Source organism: Passer domesticus, chromosome 18, assembly GCF_036417665.1.
Source record: "Passer domesticus isolate bPasDom1 chromosome 18, bPasDom1.hap1, whole genome shotgun sequence".
NCBI lineage: Eukaryota > Metazoa > Chordata > Aves > Passeriformes > Passeridae > Passer > Passer domesticus.
This window is the reverse complement of record NC_087491.1, coordinates 12402730-12417890: the sequence shown is the minus strand read 5'-3', so window position 1 is coordinate 12417890 and position 15161 is coordinate 12402730. Positions and strand designations below refer to the sequence as shown.

The 15161-nt window shown below is 62.0% G+C and overlaps 5 protein-coding genes across 9 annotated transcripts in view; 3 read left to right on the top strand and 2 right to left on the bottom strand.

Annotated features, from left to right (window-relative positions):
* Nucleotides 1–1516, bottom strand: part of GAPVD1 (GTPase activating protein and VPS9 domains 1) — a 29327-nt gene extending 27811 nt beyond the window's left edge. Inside the window, exons 1-2 of one of the 3 annotated variants that reach the window (XM_064393536.1) lie at nt 1498–1516; nt 789–837 (exon numbers count right to left, since the gene is read on the bottom strand). The gene's annotated coding sequence lies outside the window, so the exon portion shown is untranslated. The other 2 variants (XM_064393534.1, XM_064393535.1) reach the window with 2 other exon arrangements.
* Nucleotides 1517–1531: 15 nt separating this feature from the next.
* Nucleotides 1532–5586, top strand: HSPA5 (heat shock protein family A (Hsp70) member 5). The gene is made up of 9 exons (XM_064393539.1): nt 1532–1751; nt 1936–2074; nt 2239–2470; nt 2696–2833; nt 3103–3215; nt 3300–3690; nt 3944–4181; nt 4372–4539; nt 4713–5586. Exons 1-9 carry the CDS (start codon nt 1532–1534, stop codon nt 5270–5272), a joined length of 2199 nt encoding a protein of 732 aa, XP_064249609.1. The 3' UTR covers nt 5273–5586.
* Nucleotides 5587–6083: 497 nt separating this feature from the next.
* On the bottom strand, nt 6084–8356 carry RABEPK (Rab9 effector protein with kelch motifs). 2 transcript variants are annotated; one of them, XM_064393540.1, is made up of 7 exons: nt 8210–8356; nt 7959–8095; nt 7689–7841; nt 7461–7622; nt 7086–7235; nt 6758–6907; nt 6084–6598 (listed from the first exon to the last, which is right to left on the bottom strand). In XM_064393540.1, exons 1-7 carry the CDS (start codon nt 8266–8268, stop codon nt 6324–6326), a joined length of 1086 nt encoding a protein of 361 aa, XP_064249610.1. In that variant the 5' UTR covers nt 8269–8356; the 3' UTR covers nt 6084–6323. The 2 variants fall into 2 exon arrangements, with proteins under 2 accessions (XP_064249610.1, XP_064249611.1); XM_064393541.1 differs by lacking the exon at nt 7689–7841.
* PPP6C (protein phosphatase 6 catalytic subunit) lies at nt 8305–11796 on the top strand. Of its 2 annotated transcripts, XM_064393544.1 has the most exons (7): nt 8305–8459; nt 8574–8669; nt 8790–8855; nt 9095–9236; nt 9473–9552; nt 9650–9859; nt 11045–11796. In XM_064393544.1, the coding sequence occupies exons 1-7, from the start codon at nt 8385–8387 to the stop codon at nt 11291–11293; spliced, it is 918 nt and encodes a 305-aa protein (XP_064249614.1). In that variant the 5' UTR covers nt 8305–8384; the 3' UTR covers nt 11294–11796. The 2 variants fall into 2 exon arrangements, with proteins under 2 accessions (XP_064249614.1, XP_064249613.1); XM_064393543.1 differs by having other exon boundaries at nt 8370–8669.
* A 41-nt stretch (nt 11797–11837) lies between these two features.
* On the top strand, nt 11838–14592 carry ARPC5L (actin related protein 2/3 complex subunit 5 like). Its single transcript, XM_064393545.1, has 4 exons — nt 11838–12041; nt 12160–12231; nt 12457–12633; nt 14056–14592. Exons 1-4 carry the CDS (start codon nt 11901–11903, stop codon nt 14116–14118), a joined length of 453 nt encoding a protein of 150 aa, XP_064249615.1. The 5' UTR covers nt 11838–11900; the 3' UTR covers nt 14119–14592.
* Nucleotides 14593–15161: the final 569 nt, after the last annotated feature.

The following is a 15161-nucleotide window of genomic DNA, read 5'->3' as shown; positions in this document are numbered from 1 at the left end:
TGCCAGAAAGTGGAGCTCCCTTTAGATGAGGGTCACACTAACAAACTTTTAGTCAGAACAAGCGCAGAGCTTGAAGCTGCTCAGACTGACAAAACCAATCTGCTCTCCTGAGAGCAGCTCCCTTCCCATCCACCAGGAAGGGCAGCTGCTGCTGAGGAGAATACATCTCCATTACCTGACAAACACCACATCAAAATCCGTGTGTTGAGCATCTCAAGTATTTTGGAACCCCCCTCAGCAGCAGCAGTTGAAAAGTGTTTCCTGAAGCCACCATCCTGCTGCCTCTACAGAGTATTTCAGGTTTCACGTTCTGCCCGTGCCATTCCCCCTCCATCCCCTCCAAACTGCAGCTTCTGCTCGCGAGCCCGCTGCACCGCCGGCCAAACCAGCCCTTTACCTATGGGCGGTGTCACACGCCCGCTCCGGAGCCCGTCCGGCAGCCCCGGCAGCGCGGGACCGTGACTTTGCAAGAACAGCCCGATACCGCCCGCACCGAGCTCCGCGCGGGGGGCTGCGAGCACCCACAACGGGAAGTCACGGCGCCGCTCAAGTTTCAAGTTTTAAACCTGCGCGACACAAAAGCCCCGAAGGAGAGGCGGCGGCGCGGGCCGCGCTCCGGGGGCTCGGATTCCCGAACGCCCGCCGTGCCCGCACCGGCCCCGCCGTGCCCGCACCGGGAGCGCCGTGCCCGCACCGGCCCCGGCACAAGGGCGAGCCCGCAGCAAACCGCACCGCAGCTTGTGCCGCCGCCCGCCGCCCCCCGGTCGCGGTAACCCCACCGCACATACCCTGCTCGGCTCCGTCTCGCCTCGGCCGCCCGCCTTCCCTCTCGCTTCCCTGCAAAAACCAAAGCGCTCCGTCAGGCCGCGGGCCTTCCTCCTCCTCCCACCGCTCCCTCCTGCTCCTCCTCCTCCTCGGGGGGAGGAAGCCGAGCGCTGTCGCGGGATTCGAGCGCGTCCCTACCCGGCCAGCGCCCGGCGGCTCCCGCTGCGGCCCGGCGGGCGCGGCACTGCGCAGGCGGCGGCGGCGGCGCTCCTGGGACTTGTAGTCCCGGGGCCGGCGCCGGGAGCGGGGCGAGCGCCGGGCGGAGCCGGGGCCGCGCTCGGAGCTCGCTCCGCCGTCAGCCCCGGCCCCGCCCGGCCCCGGCTGGTGCGTGCGGGGCTTGCTGTGGCGGCGGGACGGGCACCGGGGACGGGCACCGCCTCACACACGCGTGTCACCTCATCCCCGACGGGGGCGGGACGCGGCTCTGCCCGGAGACCCCGCGCGGCCCGGCCATGATGCGGGGCCGGCTCCAACCTCCCCGCACCTCCCTCCCGGCAGGGCCCCGGTACCGCCCGTACCCCCGGTGCCCCCGGGAGCGGCGGCGCCCCCCCCACCGCCGGGGTATTTCCACCCGGCCGGTAACCATGGAAACTTCCAGAAGTGCCCCCCCCCACCCCCCCACCCCGCGGCCGTGGTCCCGCCCAGCCAATGGGGACGCTCCGCTTGGCTCACGCTTCTCTGTGGCCGCGGCCGGCGGGTGGAACCAATGGGGCGGCGCGAGGGGGGCGCGCCGGGCACGGCGGAGCCGGCGCGCGGCGCTCGCCAATCGCGGGAGGCCAGCTTGGTCGCAGGCGGCCAATGGAGAGGCTCCAGCGAGGGCGCGGCAGCCAATGGGGAGGCTCCACGAAGGGGTAACGGAAGGTATAAAAGGGCGGGCGGCGCGGCCTGGCGGCTCAGCGGCGGTCGGGGCGCGGCGTTCCTGCACGGTGAGGGCCGGGCGCGGTTCGGGCCGCGCGGGGCCGGGCCGCGGAGCGGGGGACGGCGGTTGAGGGCACGGAAGGATCGGACGGGGGGCGATCCCGCACGGCGGGGGCTGGGTGGTTGCGGGAGGGGTGAGGGGGGCGGCCGGCACGTGGCGGCCCCGTTGTGTAACCGGCGGCCTCTCGGTAGGTGGGCGCAGGCGAGCGGTCGGTATGAGGCTCCTGCTGCTGACGCTGCTGGCGCTCGGCGCCGTCTGCGCGGACGACGAGGAGAAGAAGGAGGACGTGGGCACGGTGGTGGGCATCGACCTGGGCACCACCTACTCCTGGTGCGTGGGGACGGGCGCGGGGGGCCGGCCGGGCCGGTGGGGCCGCGGGAGCGGCTGCGGGCCCGGGAGGGCGCCGGGAGGAGCAGAATAGGGGGAGGCGGCGGGGAGGGGGGATGTGTGCAGGCCGCGGCCCCGCCTGACCGTTCCGCTCCCCCCAACCCCAGCGTGGGCGTCTTCAAGAACGGGCGCGTGGAAATCATCGCCAATGACCAGGGGAACCGCATCACGCCGTCCTACGTGGCCTTCACCCCCGAGGGGGAGCGCCTGATCGGGGATGCTGCCAAGAACCAGCTGACGTCCAACCCGGAGAACACCGTATTCGATGCCAAGCGGCTCATCGGCCGCACCTGGAACGACCCCTCGGTGCAGCAGGACATCAAGTACCTGCCCTTCAAGGTGGGGCCCGAGGGCAGGGCTGGGGGGCTGGAGGGGAGGGCCTGCAGCTGTGGTCAGAAGAGGAATCTGCTCCCAGTGCCCCCCAGGAGGATTGGTGTGTAAACAGTTCCTGGTGTTAGCTGCACCCAGGTTATGCTTGTCGTAGAGGTTTTGCTGGATGTTTAGAAAGAACCATGGGAACAAGTTGGAATAGTTGAATGGAACAGTATCCATTGCTCTCCTCAGGTGGTTGAGAAGAAAGCCAAGCCCCATATTCAGGTTGATGTTGGAGGTGGACAGACAAAAACATTTGCTCCTGAAGAAATTTCTGCAATGGTCCTGACGAAGATGAAGGAAACAGCAGAGGCTTACTTGGGGAAGAAAGTAAGTGTACAGGAAACACTGGTAACAACTTAAATGAGCAGCTTTGGGAAATGGGAGCAGGGAAGGCTGAGGCAGGACTGACCTTGCCATCCCAAACTGCAGTCAGTGCTGCAGGCCCCTTCAGCAGCCCTGCTCGGTGGGCTGAGCTGGTGCTGGCTCTTCATCTCTGAAGATGGGCTGCTTGTTCCAGCACTGCTCTGAGTGGCTGGTACTGCTCACAGACTGCTCTTTCTGTGGTTCCTGTAACATTTCTGTCCCTCCCTGCTCAGGTGACCCACGCTGTTGTCACGGTGCCAGCCTACTTCAACGACGCCCAGCGCCAGGCCACCAAGGACGCCGGCACCATCGCGGGGCTCAACGTGATGCGGATCATCAACGAGCCGTGAGTACCCACCCTGCCCTGTCCTGCCCTGCCCAGGGCAGCTGTGGGCTGGCACCCAGCCCTGACAGCCTGTTCCCTCTACAGAACAGCCGCTGCCATTGCCTATGGGCTGGACAAGAGAGAGGGAGAGAAGAACATCCTTGTGTTCGACCTGGGCGGTGGAACTTTTGATGTGTCCCTCCTCACAATCGACAACGGCGTCTTTGAAGTTGTGGCTACTAATGGTGACACTCACCTGGGTGGAGAAGACTTTGACCAGCGTGTTATGGAGCACTTCATCAAGCTCTACAAGAAGAAAACTGGCAAAGATGTTAGGAAGGATAACAGAGCTGTGCAGAAGCTGAGGCGGGAGGTGGAGAAGGCCAAGAGAGCTTTGTCATCTCAGCACCAGGCCAGGATTGAAATAGAGTCCTTCTTTGAAGGGGAAGATTTTTCGGAGACACTCACTCGAGCCAAGTTTGAGGAGCTGAACATGGTAAGTTTAGAAAGGTAAAGTTACACAGCCTCAGCTCTGGATTGGGACTGGGGAATGTGCAGCATCTCATGCAGTGACATTGCACTTTGGAGTATAAATAACTCTGTGTAAGCAGCTGCTGCCTGCCAGGGAGCTGGGCCTCAGACACTTTGGCATCTCTGCTCTGTAGTGGTGGTACTTTGTACCTCTGGGGCTGCACAATGGGCCGTGCTGGGAATACAGTCTCACAATCCTTGGGGCTTTGTCTTTGCAGGACCTGTTCCGTTCCACTATGAAGCCTGTTCAGAAAGTTCTGGAAGATTCTGACCTGAAGAAGTCTGATATTGATGAGATTGTCCTGGTTGGTGGATCGACTCGCATCCCCAAAATCCAGCAGCTCGTTAAAGAGTTCTTCAATGGGAAGGAGCCCTCTCGAGGCATCAACCCAGACGAGGCCGTGGCCTACGGCGCGGCTGTGCAGGCCGGGGTGCTCTCTGGGGACCAGGACACAGGTAATGGCACCCTCACTGCCACCTACCAGCTGGCTCAGCAGTGGATGCTGGGCATTGACAAGCAAACGCAGACCAGCTTGGCTCTTCTCCAGTCCTTGGAGTTCTGTGCCCCCAAGGCCTCAGGATCCTGTCTGCAGCATTGTGTTTTGTTTTGAAGTTGTGTCACAGTCTTGCCTTTGATCTCTTGCAGGTGACTTGGTGCTGCTCGATGTGTGTCCCCTGACTCTTGGCATTGAGACCGTTGGAGGTGTCATGACCAAGCTGATCCCAAGAAACACCGTTGTTCCCACAAAGAAGTCTCAGATCTTCTCCACAGCTTCTGACAACCAGCCAACTGTCACCATCAAGGTCTATGAAGGTGGGTGTCAGCTGTGGTGGCCTATGTGACAGCTGGAATTTAGGGTTTTCATTCTTGTTCCTGATTGTCACAAAGGCTGTAGGTACTTTGTTCATGGAACATGAAACTCATGGTTTCACAAAGTACAGGCCACAGCTGGAAAGAAAGTAACCCTGCCTCATTGTTTCCTGCAGGTGAGCGTCCCCTGACCAAGGACAACCATCTCCTGGGCACCTTTGATCTCACGGGAATCCCCCCTGCCCCTCGCGGTGTCCCCCAGATCGAGGTCACCTTTGAAATCGATGTGAACGGGATCCTCCGTGTCACGGCCGAGGACAAGGGCACCGGCAACAAGAACAAGATCACCATCACCAACGATCAGAACAGGCTGACCCCAGAGGAGATCGAGAGGATGGTCAATGATGCTGAGAAGTTTGCCGAGGAAGACAAGAAGCTGAAGGAACGCATCGATGCCCGGAACGAGCTGGAGAGCTACGCCTACTCCCTGAAGAATCAGATCGGGGACAAGGAGAAGCTGGGCGGGAAGCTGTCCTCTGAGGACAAGGAAACAATAGAGAAAGCAGTGGAGGAAAAGATCGAGTGGCTGGAGAGCCATCAGGATGGGGACATAGAAGATTTCAAAGCACAGAAGAAGGAGCTGGAGGAGGTGGTTCAGCCCATCGTTAGCAAGCTGTACGGCAGCGCCGGGCCCCCGCCCGGCGAGGAGGAGGCGGCCGAGAAGGACGAGTTGTAGATACCCCTGTCTCCAGATGTGGTGTGTGTATATATTGGACTCAGGAACACTTGTTAAAATATTGAACTCTTAATTTGGAATGTAACTTTGAATCTTCACTCGTGAGTGGAGCTGGAACCGCTAGCCCGACGTGGCTGTATCCTGCTTTTCGTTAGCAGTTGCTCGATGTCTGGGGAGGGGAGCGGGGTGGGACTGTACATGTGGGTTTAGAACTATTGGCAGTGGAACATTCTATTTAACAACCTGGTCATGTGAACTTGGTGTAGAGCTTTTCTACCTGGAGTGACCACAATAAATTTGTTATTTACACTGGACTCTGTTCTGGTTCTGTGATCTCCATCAGCCAGCTCCAGCCAGGATCTGGATCAACCCTGAAAAAGGATGGAGTGCAGCTCCCCCCCTCAAGGTCACCTTTCATGGGCTCATGGAGAGTGGGAGGTTTGATAGCAGGAGCTGGGCCTCTGTTGCCTCAGGGTGAGCTGGGGTTCAGTTTCTGAAGGGAGAGGGTGGACTTGGGCCTCAGTGCAGTTTTATGACAGATCCTGATAAGGAAGGGGGGATCAAGGCTGAGTAACTGCTGAAGGGGCAGCTTTTACTGAGCTGGGAGAGGGAGGTTATCCACCAGAACCCACTGCCTGCAGTAGTGGTGGTGCCCAGCAGTGAAGGAGGAGCTTGGCTTAATTATGTTTTGCTGCAGTATTAAAACTTCAGAGCTTTTAATAAAGTGTCATATGAAACAGACCAGTTTTCTGAACAGTGAAAAGTAGTTTACAGCTAATAAAGGTTCTTAGAAAAAAAAAAAGCAGTCCAATTGAAATTTGGTCTCTTTATTTAACTGATCCTTATCCAATCCATGGGATTAATTAAGTCCAGAATGACCTTGTCTGGTGCCAGCTCCTGCTGTGTTCCCTGGGCTGGGGTGCAGCAGGACCATGCTCAGGCAGAGCCCCTGTCCCTCAGGGCTGTCAGCACTGTGCCAGCTGCCTGGGCATAAGGAGGAGTTTAGGGGGCACAATTAGCCCCAGGGGCTGAGGCTGGTGCTGTGGGGACCCTACGGGATGAGGGTGACCAGGCAGTCCCCGTGGATCTGCCCCTGCGTGTCCATGCCCCCGAACACGAACAGCAGGTGGACCAGGCTGTCCTCAGCACAGCCCTCTGCCAGGGGCTCAGCCCTGGCACCTGCTGGCACAGGAGCCTCTGGCCCAGCCAGGCTGTCCCCTGCGTGCCCCTGTGCCCCAGCCTGCCAGGGAATGACACACATGGCGTGGTCCAGCCTCCCGCTGGGCAGGGGAGACTCAAACTGCAGGAGCGTCCAGTGCTGCCTCCCTGCAGTGCAAAGACACAGCCACAGCTGTAAACCTCACACAGCAGGCACTGACACCATCAATTCAAGGTGTTCAGTGCTCAGTCCTGCAGTGCTGTAACCCCAGGGGAAGCCCAGCTGCCTGGCATCTCCCCTGGCAGCCCTGAGAGCAGCCTCCCTACCTGTGTGATACTTGTACGTGGTATCCAGCGTCCCCTCTGGACCCATTCCACCAAAAATGTACAGGTGGTCCTGGAAGGCTGCTGAGGAGTGGGATGCCCGTCCTCCAGGGACGTCCCCAGTGGCTGGGATCTTCTCCCACCTCATGTCACCTGGTGCAGAAACAACACGTCCAGAGCTATGCATTACACAAACCCCAGGCATTCTGTTGGTTTCAACAGAGCAGGTAATGCTTTAAGCACTTAAGAACTAGTACTTCAGTAAAAATGTCCCCCCGGATGAAAGCACAGCCCACAGGCACTGCCCTGCAGTGCCCCCACCCACACTCACTGGTATCCATGCAGAACAGGTCACTGTAGAACACATCTCCAGCCAACCCTCCGTGGATGAAGAGCTTGGTCCCAACTGCAACCACGGCGTGTCCGTGCCGGGGAGAGGGGGGATCACCCTGAGTCTCGGGCTGGGACCAGGTCAGGGTGGCTGAAACGGGCAGTACAGGTGCTTTAGGAGGAAAACCCTGCAAATTCCACACACCAGCAACCCCAGAGCCCTGCCGAGGCTTCCCATGCAAGGCACCGGGGCTGAACTCCCAGTGACCCCAAGGGCCTGTCGAGAGAAGGACGGCCACCCATCCCCAGCCCGTGGGACCAAAGAGAGCTCAGCCATTCCAGCGCCCCGAGGGCAGCTGCCCCCGCTGGGAGGCACCTGTGTCGAACACGTGCAGCCGCTGGTCCCTGACGGGCTCGGCTCCCTTGTCGCCTCCCCCGAACACGAACAGCCGGGCCCCCACGGCCGCCGAGGACGAGTGGAATGTCCGCGCCTGCGGCGGCTCGCCCCTCACCGCGGGGCTCTCCCACGTTCCTGTTTCTAGTTAAGACATTTCGTTAAGCGGACGAGCAGCACGGGAAGGGAGGGCGGGCCCGGGGCACTCACCGGGGTCCAGCACCTGCACGCAGCCGCGGTTCCCGGCGGGGTGCGCTCCGCCGAACACCCAGAGGCGCGGCGGGCCGCTGGCCGACAGCAGCGTGGCGTGCTCGTAGCGCGGCCGCAGCCCGCGCCAGCCGGCGGGGACCCAGCGCAGCGGGGCTGTGGACGGCGACAGGCGGTCGGACCCGGAGCCGGCCCCGGAACCGGCCCCGATCCCGAATCCCGGCCCCGGTCCCGGTCCCGGCCCGGCCCGGCCCGGCCCGGCCCGGCCCTCACCCAGCTCCACGAAATGCGCGTCCGCGAAGGCCCCGGCGGGGTCGGCGCCGCCCAGCAGCAGGACGCGGCCGGGCAGGAGGAGGCAGCCGAGTCCCACGCGGCCGCGGGGCCGCTCCCCGCGCGGGCTCAGCCGGTACCTGCGGGGCGAGGGCGGCGCTCAGCGCGGGCTGCGCCGCCCGGGCCCCGCCGCCCCGCTCACCGCCATGCCCCCGCGCCCCGCCGCGCCCGGCGCCGCGCCCCGCCGCGCTCACCACCGTCCCGGGCGCGGCCGCCGGCCCGGCTGCAGCAGCGGCAGCGCCCGCGGCGCCATGGCGGCGGGGCCGCGGGCCGGAAGTGGCGCCGGAAGCGCCGTGCGCTTCCGCCCGCGCCGGCGGCGCGCTCCGCCGCCCGGAAGTGGCGGGGGCCCTCGGCCGAGCCCGAGCCAAGATGGCGCCGCTGGACCTGGACAAGTACGTGGAGATCGCGCGGCTCTGCAAGTACCTGCCCGAGAACGACCTCAAGGTGCGGCCGCGGCGGCGGGGCCGGGGCCGGCCGGGGCGGGCGCTGCCGGGCGGGCCGGGGCGGGCGCTGCCGGTGGTCGCGGCTGACCCCGACCCTGTGCCGCTCGTCCCGCAGCGCCTGTGTGACTATGTCTGTGACCTGCTGCTGGAGGAGTCCAACGTCCAGCCCGTCTCTACGCCCGTCACCGTGTGCGGGGACATCCACGGGCAGGTAAGGCCGGGCCGGGCCGCTCCGGGCAGCCCCGGGCCGGTGCCCGGTGCCGCTGCCGGTGCCCGGTGCCGGTGCCCGGTGCCGGTGCCCGGTGCCTCTCACGCCTCTCACCCCCCGCAGTTCTATGACCTGTGCGAGCTGTTCCGGACCGGCGGGCAGGTCCCCGACACCAACTACATCTTCATGGTAGGTGCCCGGTTTGACAGCGCTGGGGCCGCTGCTGGCTCCGTCCCGCCGGGACCGGCCGGGAGCCCCGCGGGGCGAGGCGCAGCCGGGCCGGGCCTGCCCGGTGTGCCGGGGTCACGGCAGGACAGCGCGGGGGGCGTGCCCGGCCCGCGGGCGCCGCGGTTCCTTGCGGCAGGGAGCGGCGGGAGCGGGCGTGTCACGGCTGCCGGTGACTGTGCTCCGCGCGCCTCTGCCTCCAGGGGGACTTCGTGGACCGGGGCTATTACAGCCTGGAGACCTTCACCTTCCTCCTGGCGCTGAAGGCCAAGTGGCCTGACCGCATCACGCTGCTGCGGGGCAACCACGAGAGCAGGCAGATCACCCAGGTGTACGGCTTCTACGGTGAGCGCCGCAGGGCCCTGCCCGGAGCCAGCCACGGGCCCTGTGTGTCTGACACGTGTCCAAGGCACTCTGCTGCCCTTCTCTGGCACGCGGGGCTCCTGCTCCTGTCGTGGTGCCACGCTCAGGCACGGGCAGAGCAGGAGGTGCAGGGCTCTGTGGCACGCCTGGGTGTGCAGCTCTGCTGTCCCTGTTTGCTCTGCCTGATCCATGAGGAATAAAACCCTTCTCTCCCACAGACGAGTGCCAAACCAAATACGGGAACGCCAACGCCTGGAGATACTGTACCAAAGTGTTTGACATGCTGACGATAGCAGCTGTGAGTGCCAGCACCACGCTCACTGCTGGGGCACAGGGCTGGGGGCTGGGGCTGCCCTGGCAGCCGTGCTGAGCCCCTGTGCCCTCCTTGCCTGCAGCTGATAGACGAGCAGATCCTGTGTGTGCACGGGGGCCTCTCCCCGGACATCAAGACCCTGGACCAGATCCGGACCATCGAGCGGAACCAGGAGATCCCTCACAAGGGAGCCTTCTGCGACCTGGTGTGGTCAGACCCGGAGGACGTGGACACGTGGGCCATCAGCCCCCGCGGGGCGGGCTGGCTCTTCGGGGCCAAGGTCACCAACGAGGTAACGCTGCCCGGGGCCCCACACCCCACTGCTGCCCAGGGCCCCCCCAGTGCTGCTCAGAGCCCCCACACCCCACTGCTGCCCGGGGCCCCAGGATCCACTGCTGCCCAGGGCCCCCAGAGCCCCAGTGCTGCTCAGAGCCCCCCCAGTGCTGCCCAGGGCCCCCCCAGTGCTGCTCAGGGCCCCCACACCCCACTGCTGCCCGGGGCCCCAGGATCCACTGCTGCCCAGGGCCCCCCAGTGCTGCCCAGGGCCCCCCCAGTGCTGCTCAGGGCCCCCACACCCCACTGCTGCCCGGGGCCCCCAGAGCCCCAGTGCTGCCCAGAGCCCCCACACCCCACTGCTGCCCAGGGCCCCACACCCCACTGCTGCCCGGGGCCCCAGGATCCACTGCTGCCCAGGGCCCCCCCAGTGCTGCTCAGGGCCCCCACACCCCACTGCTGCCCGGGGCCCCCAGAGCCCCCAGAGCCCACTGCTGCTCAGGGCCCCCCCAGTGCTGCTCAGAACCCCCCCAGTGCTATTCAGGGCCCCCCCAATGCTGCCCAGGGCCCCCCAGTGCTGCCCAGAGCCCCCAGAGCCCACTGCTGCCCAGGGCCCCGCAGCCCGGGCTGGGGATGGGGGAGCTGAGGGGCTCAGCTCAGCGTGGTGTTTGAGGGCACACAGGACACTGAACTCCCCTGTCACGCCTCTGCCAGGTGGGGAAGCTTGGCTTGTGCCAGCTGGAAAAGATGAGCCACTTGAACCTAAAATGAGCCTAAAAGCACAAATGTAACTGCCCGATGTACTCATACCCATCTTGCTTTTGAAAAGTGTGATGAGGTGGGACTCACTAGTGTCCCTGGGCTCTGTTGGAATGGTTTCCAAAGGATCTAGCAGAACAATGCCATTTTTTAATCAGTCCTTGAGTTAATGGTGTTGTGTGTGCACTCTCAGACTGCTCAGGGCTCTAGCCAGGCTCTGACCTGGCCAGGCTCAGCCTGCCTTGTGGTGTGTCCCTGGCACAGCGTGTCAGGAAGGCCTGAGCGTGGGCACAGCCCAGCCCAGCCCAGCCTGGCTGCCAGCTGCTCTCCGTGCTGGCGTTGGCACCTGCGTTCCGCAGGCTCTCTCACTGCTGCAGCCCCTGTTGTGTCCTGTCAGGGCAGGCCAGAGCAGCCCAGCCCCGCTGACCTCCCCCTTCCCCTGCAGTTTGTCCACATCAACAACCTGAAGCTGATCTGCAGGGCGCACCAGCTGGTGCACGAAGGGTACAAGTTCATGTTTGACGAGAAGCTGGTGACGGTGTGGTCAGCCCCCAACTACTGCTACCGCTGCGGGAACATCGCGTCCATCATGGTCTTCAAGGATGTAAATACACGAGAACCAAAGTTATTCCGCGCAGTCCCAGACTCAGAGCGAGTCATTCCTCCCAGGACAACCACGCCCTACTTCCTCTGAGCCCTCGCCCGCCTGCTGGCCCCTCTCCTGCCCCTTTACAATATACTTTTTATTGAGCACTTTGCTGCTGAAATGCTGCCTCTTGCCTTTTTTTATTTTTAAATTATCTAAATTTATTGTATATTATGGTGTCTGTAGCAAGTTTTTTTCCCCCGCCCCTAGATTAATTTCAGAGTATCTGTACTGTCCCTGAGTTTGTACTGGTGCACGTAGTCCCTGCCTGTCCTGGCTTAGACGAACCGAGCCCTTTGAGCACCGCGCTCCGGGAGCCGCTCGGGCCCGTCTCCTGAGCAGCTTTTTGTTTTTGGTAAGTTTTAAGAAATTTCAGCAGCAAAGTCGGAGCCCGGCGCGGCGGGGCCGGGCTGCCCGTGCTGCGTTCCCGGAGCGAGCCAGCCTTCCGCTCCGAGGGCTGCTCCCGTTCCCGGTCTGTTCCGTTGTCCTCGGGGTCCCGATGAACTGCGGCGGCGGCGGGATTTGTACATTAAAGGCACTGTTGGATTTTCCCCGGGCTCCGTTGTGTTCTGTGCGCCGGGCGGGGCGGGGCGCGCGGGTTCCGCTTCCGCCGGGGCCGGCGCCGCTTCCGGCTGCGCGGCCCGGGGCGGCGGCGATGGCGCGGAGCACGCTCTCGTCCCGCTTCCGCCGCCTCGACATCGACCAGTACGACGAGAACCGCTTCGTGGAGGAGCCCGAGGAGGCGGCGGCGGCCGAGCCCGATGCCAGCCCCGAGGTGGAAGCGCTGCTCAGGCAATATCCTTTGGGCGGGGGAACCGGGGCCGGGCGCGATCGCCCGCGCGGGGCCCGGGCCGCGCTGCGCTCCCCGCGCGTGCCGCAGCTCCCGGTTTGAGTCCTTGACCCGCGGCCGCACAGGCGAGGCGCTCCGGGCCTTCCACACCGCCATCCGCAGCTCCCCGGGCAGCGGCAGGAGCCAGGCCATGAAGGTACGGCGGGCACGGGCAGCGGCTCCCGCGGCCGGTGACCTGTGCTGGCTCGGGGGATCCCCGGGATCCACCGGGATCCCCCTTCCTCCTCCGACCCAGGTCTGCTCACCTCGCTCTCAGAAATAACCCAGCCCGGAGCGTGCCCGTCTCTTGCCAACCACGAGCCTTGGGATCGTTCCCCGCTGTTCTCCTTCTCACATTTCCCTCTTTGCCTTCTCTTCCCAGGAGCAGGCCCAGGGAACGATGCTTAAAGTCCTCACATCTTTTAAAAGCAGTGAAATAGAGCAAGCGGTGAATTCCTTAGACAGAAACGGTGTTGATTTGTTAATGAAGTACATTTATAAAGGATTTGAAAAGCCCACAGAAAACAGCAGTGCAATATTACTTCAGTGGCATGAAAAGGTACGTGCTGGGGGCACCCTGGGCTCGGCCAGGCTCGCAGGGGTTTCAGGAGAGCCCTGGAGGGAACCAGGGGTGCAGGGCCTCATGCCCAGGAGCTCAGTGTTTCATCTTTGTCTCTCTGAGCCTGCAGGGCTCCACAGGACAGGGCTGGCAGGGGACAGGGGACAGCTGCAGCTCCCTCTGGGGCCCAGCTCGGGGCTCAGGCTGGCACTTTGCATCAGCTGAGTCACGGGGTTTAGCAGACCTGTCTGGTTTGCCCAGGAGAGGATTTTGAGGTCTCCAGAGATTCCACTGGGGACCAGCAGGGGCCTCTTGTGGTTCTGTGGAATGTCAGCTGTGACACGAGCTGGGATGTGCTCAGCAGCTCCTGCCCTGCCTCTGAGGCTGAGGCACTTCCCTGGAGCAGCTGCTGGCTGCCCTGCCCCGGCAGGACCCAAGTGAAATCCTGCCCCACTGCAGGGGTTTCAGCTGCAGCCCTGGCTGCCAGTGCTCCTAGGAAACCTGATCCCTGGGAATGCTGCAGCTCCCTGTGCAGGGAGTGCTGGTGTCCTTCCCAAGGCGCAGAGCTTTTTCCTGCTGTACATAAAGCTGGGGTAGCCCGACTCCAGGCTCTGGCTGCTGTCCCCAGCTTTGCCAAGCCTTGACCAGGGAGGAGGGAGTTTCTCAGGACAGCAAAGAACAGGTTTCTGCTTGGGTTTTTTGTTTTTTTCCTCTTGTTTCCACTGAGGTGCTTTCAGGTAAGTGTGGGTGGTGCCCCCAGCGTGGGAGGTGACACACCACCACCCTGACTGGTACTGGGAGCGTGCAGGGACACGAAAGGCATCTCGTCCTCTCTGTTGTGACAGGAACAAGCAGGTCTGAGTAGGCAGGGTTAAACCCTGATTAAAGCTCTGCTTTGTGGCAGTACAGTCAGCTCAGTGGTAGTACCAGTCTGTCCTCTGGAACTGGCCTGTGGCAGGTCTGGTGGCTCAGGAGCAGTGACCTGCCTGGAGCTGCCACTCCTGCTCTGGGTGGGTGCTCTGTGTTTGTCCAGCTGTGTTCCCAGCACCACGGCTCTGCTCTGATACCCCTCTGCTCCATTGTGGCTGCAAAGCAAATGCCCCACTTCCAGCAGTCAGCTTAGATATTTTTTTTTTTCATAATCACCTCGATCTTCTAGACTTCAGAAGGAAACACTGTTCCCATTGAGGGACACAAATGAAACTGAAGCGAGCCCTTCCTCCTCTCCTCAGGGATACAGGAGGTGAGACATTCTGCTCTGTCAGACTTGCAACACTGGAGGCCTCGAGATCCAAAGCTGGTTAGAGTGTGGAGAATGGCAGTTTGTAGTTTTGGAGAAGAGCCGTAGTCCCTTGTGTGGCTGAACTCTTGAGTGTTTGTGGTGTGGGATGTGGTGACTCTACCCTCTCTCCTTTCCCACAGGCACTGGCAGTAGGAGGCCTGGGCTCCATAATAAGAGTTCTCACAGCAAGAAAGACTGTGTAAAGACTGAACTTGGACAGAGGTGACGGTCAGGTTTGGACTCAGAAGAAGGAATGAGCTCAAAGTACACTGGTCCATCTTTATTAGAGATTGCAATCTACTGAAATCCTACAGTAACCTCCTCTTGGAATGCTTTTAACCTTAAAGGTGGGGGAAGAGTAAAGGTATTCCTGCATATTCTGACTATCACATATAGGAGCCAAGACATTCTCCTGCTCCCTTCTTTAACAGGCAGAGAGAAGGCACGCTCCTGCCTCCTGTTACTGCAAGTGAACAGGTATTTCAGATGCTGCTTTAGCCAGGTGTGGTGTCCTGCTTAGTCCCCAGGTAGCTGTGTCCAGCTGAGGTCTGCAGCTGAGGGTGGGAGAAGGGCTGTTGGAAGGGCTGGGAATGTGGCTGAAGGACTCTTGGACTCTGGGGTTGGGGTAATGTAAAGTGAAGTGCCTGCTGCATCAATAAAGTTCTTGGATCACGTGAGTTAAATTTATTTTCAGCTCAATTGTAACTCTGACAGTTACTCCAAAGCAGGCCTGCAGTATCCCAGTCCAATCCAGTGTTCACCTTTGTAGGACTGCTCCCTAACTCCAGCAACTCAGAGAATTTGTCCTCAAATCCAGCTCTGTCCTGGATGTAGGGAGTGAGTTCAGCTGTCCCAATCAAGACTTACAAGATGCTCTGAACAGAACACACAGTAAGCACCCTGGGTTTGATTTTTATGTTCTTATCCACGCTAGAAAGTCGAGCAGATACTTCAGCACTTGTGGTTTAGTATGAGTGTGTGCCCTGCCCAGGCAGGACACAGCTCCTGGCTCCATGGCTGTCCCCTGGTCCCTCCGGCTGGGCTCCCTGCCCTTTGGCACCAAGGAGCAGCTGCCTGGGGAGCCCCAGCTCCACCCAGCCCTGGCTTCCATCAGCTGCTCAAAGTGCAGCAGCAGCTGGTCCTGCTGGGAGGGATTTTGGAAGCAGCAGTGGCACAGCTCATTGTGGCACAACTCCCTGTGGGAGGCCTTGGTGGCACAGCTGGCACACCCATCCTCACCCTGGGC

Coding starts and splice junctions, on each gene's coding strand:
- PPP6C (XM_064393543.1), top strand. CDS start 8,385: ATGGCGCCGCTGGACCTGGACAAGTACGTGGAGATCGCGCGGCTCTGC. Junction 8,670..8,789: donor GCGGGGACATCCACGGGCAG/GTAAGGCCGGGC, acceptor CACCCCCCGCAG/TTCTATGACCTGTGCGAGCT. Junction 9,237..9,472: donor CCAGGTGTACGGCTTCTACG/GTGAGCGCCGCA, acceptor TCTCTCCCACAG/ACGAGTGCCAAACCAAATAC.
- RABEPK (XM_064393540.1), bottom strand. CDS start 8,268: ATGGCGCCGCGGGCGCTGCCGCTGCTGCAGCCGGGCCGGCGGCCGCGC. Junction 8,096..8,209: donor CGGCCGCGCCCGGGACGGTG/GTGAGCGCGGCG, acceptor CTCGCCCCGCAG/GTACCGGCTGAGCCCGCGCG. Junction 7,842..7,958: donor CGCGCATTTCGTGGAGCTGG/GTGAGGGCCGGG, acceptor CGCCGTCCACAG/CCCCGCTGCGCTGGGTCCCC.
- HSPA5 (XM_064393539.1), top strand. CDS start 1,532: ATGGGGCGGCGCGAGGGGGGCGCGCCGGGCACGGCGGAGCCGGCGCGC. Junction 1,752..1,935: donor GGGCGCGGCGTTCCTGCACG/GTGAGGGCCGGG, acceptor GCCTCTCGGTAG/GTGGGCGCAGGCGAGCGGTC. Junction 4,182..4,371: donor CTCTGGGGACCAGGACACAG/GTAATGGCACCC, acceptor GATCTCTTGCAG/GTGACTTGGTGCTGCTCGAT.
- ARPC5L (XM_064393545.1), top strand. CDS start 11,901: ATGGCGCGGAGCACGCTCTCGTCCCGCTTCCGCCGCCTCGACATCGAC. Junction 12,042..12,159: donor TGGAAGCGCTGCTCAGGCAA/TATCCTTTGGGC, acceptor CGCGGCCGCACA/GGCGAGGCGCTCCGGGCCTT. Junction 12,232..12,456: donor GCAGGAGCCAGGCCATGAAG/GTACGGCGGGCA, acceptor TTCTCTTCCCAG/GAGCAGGCCCAGGGAACGAT.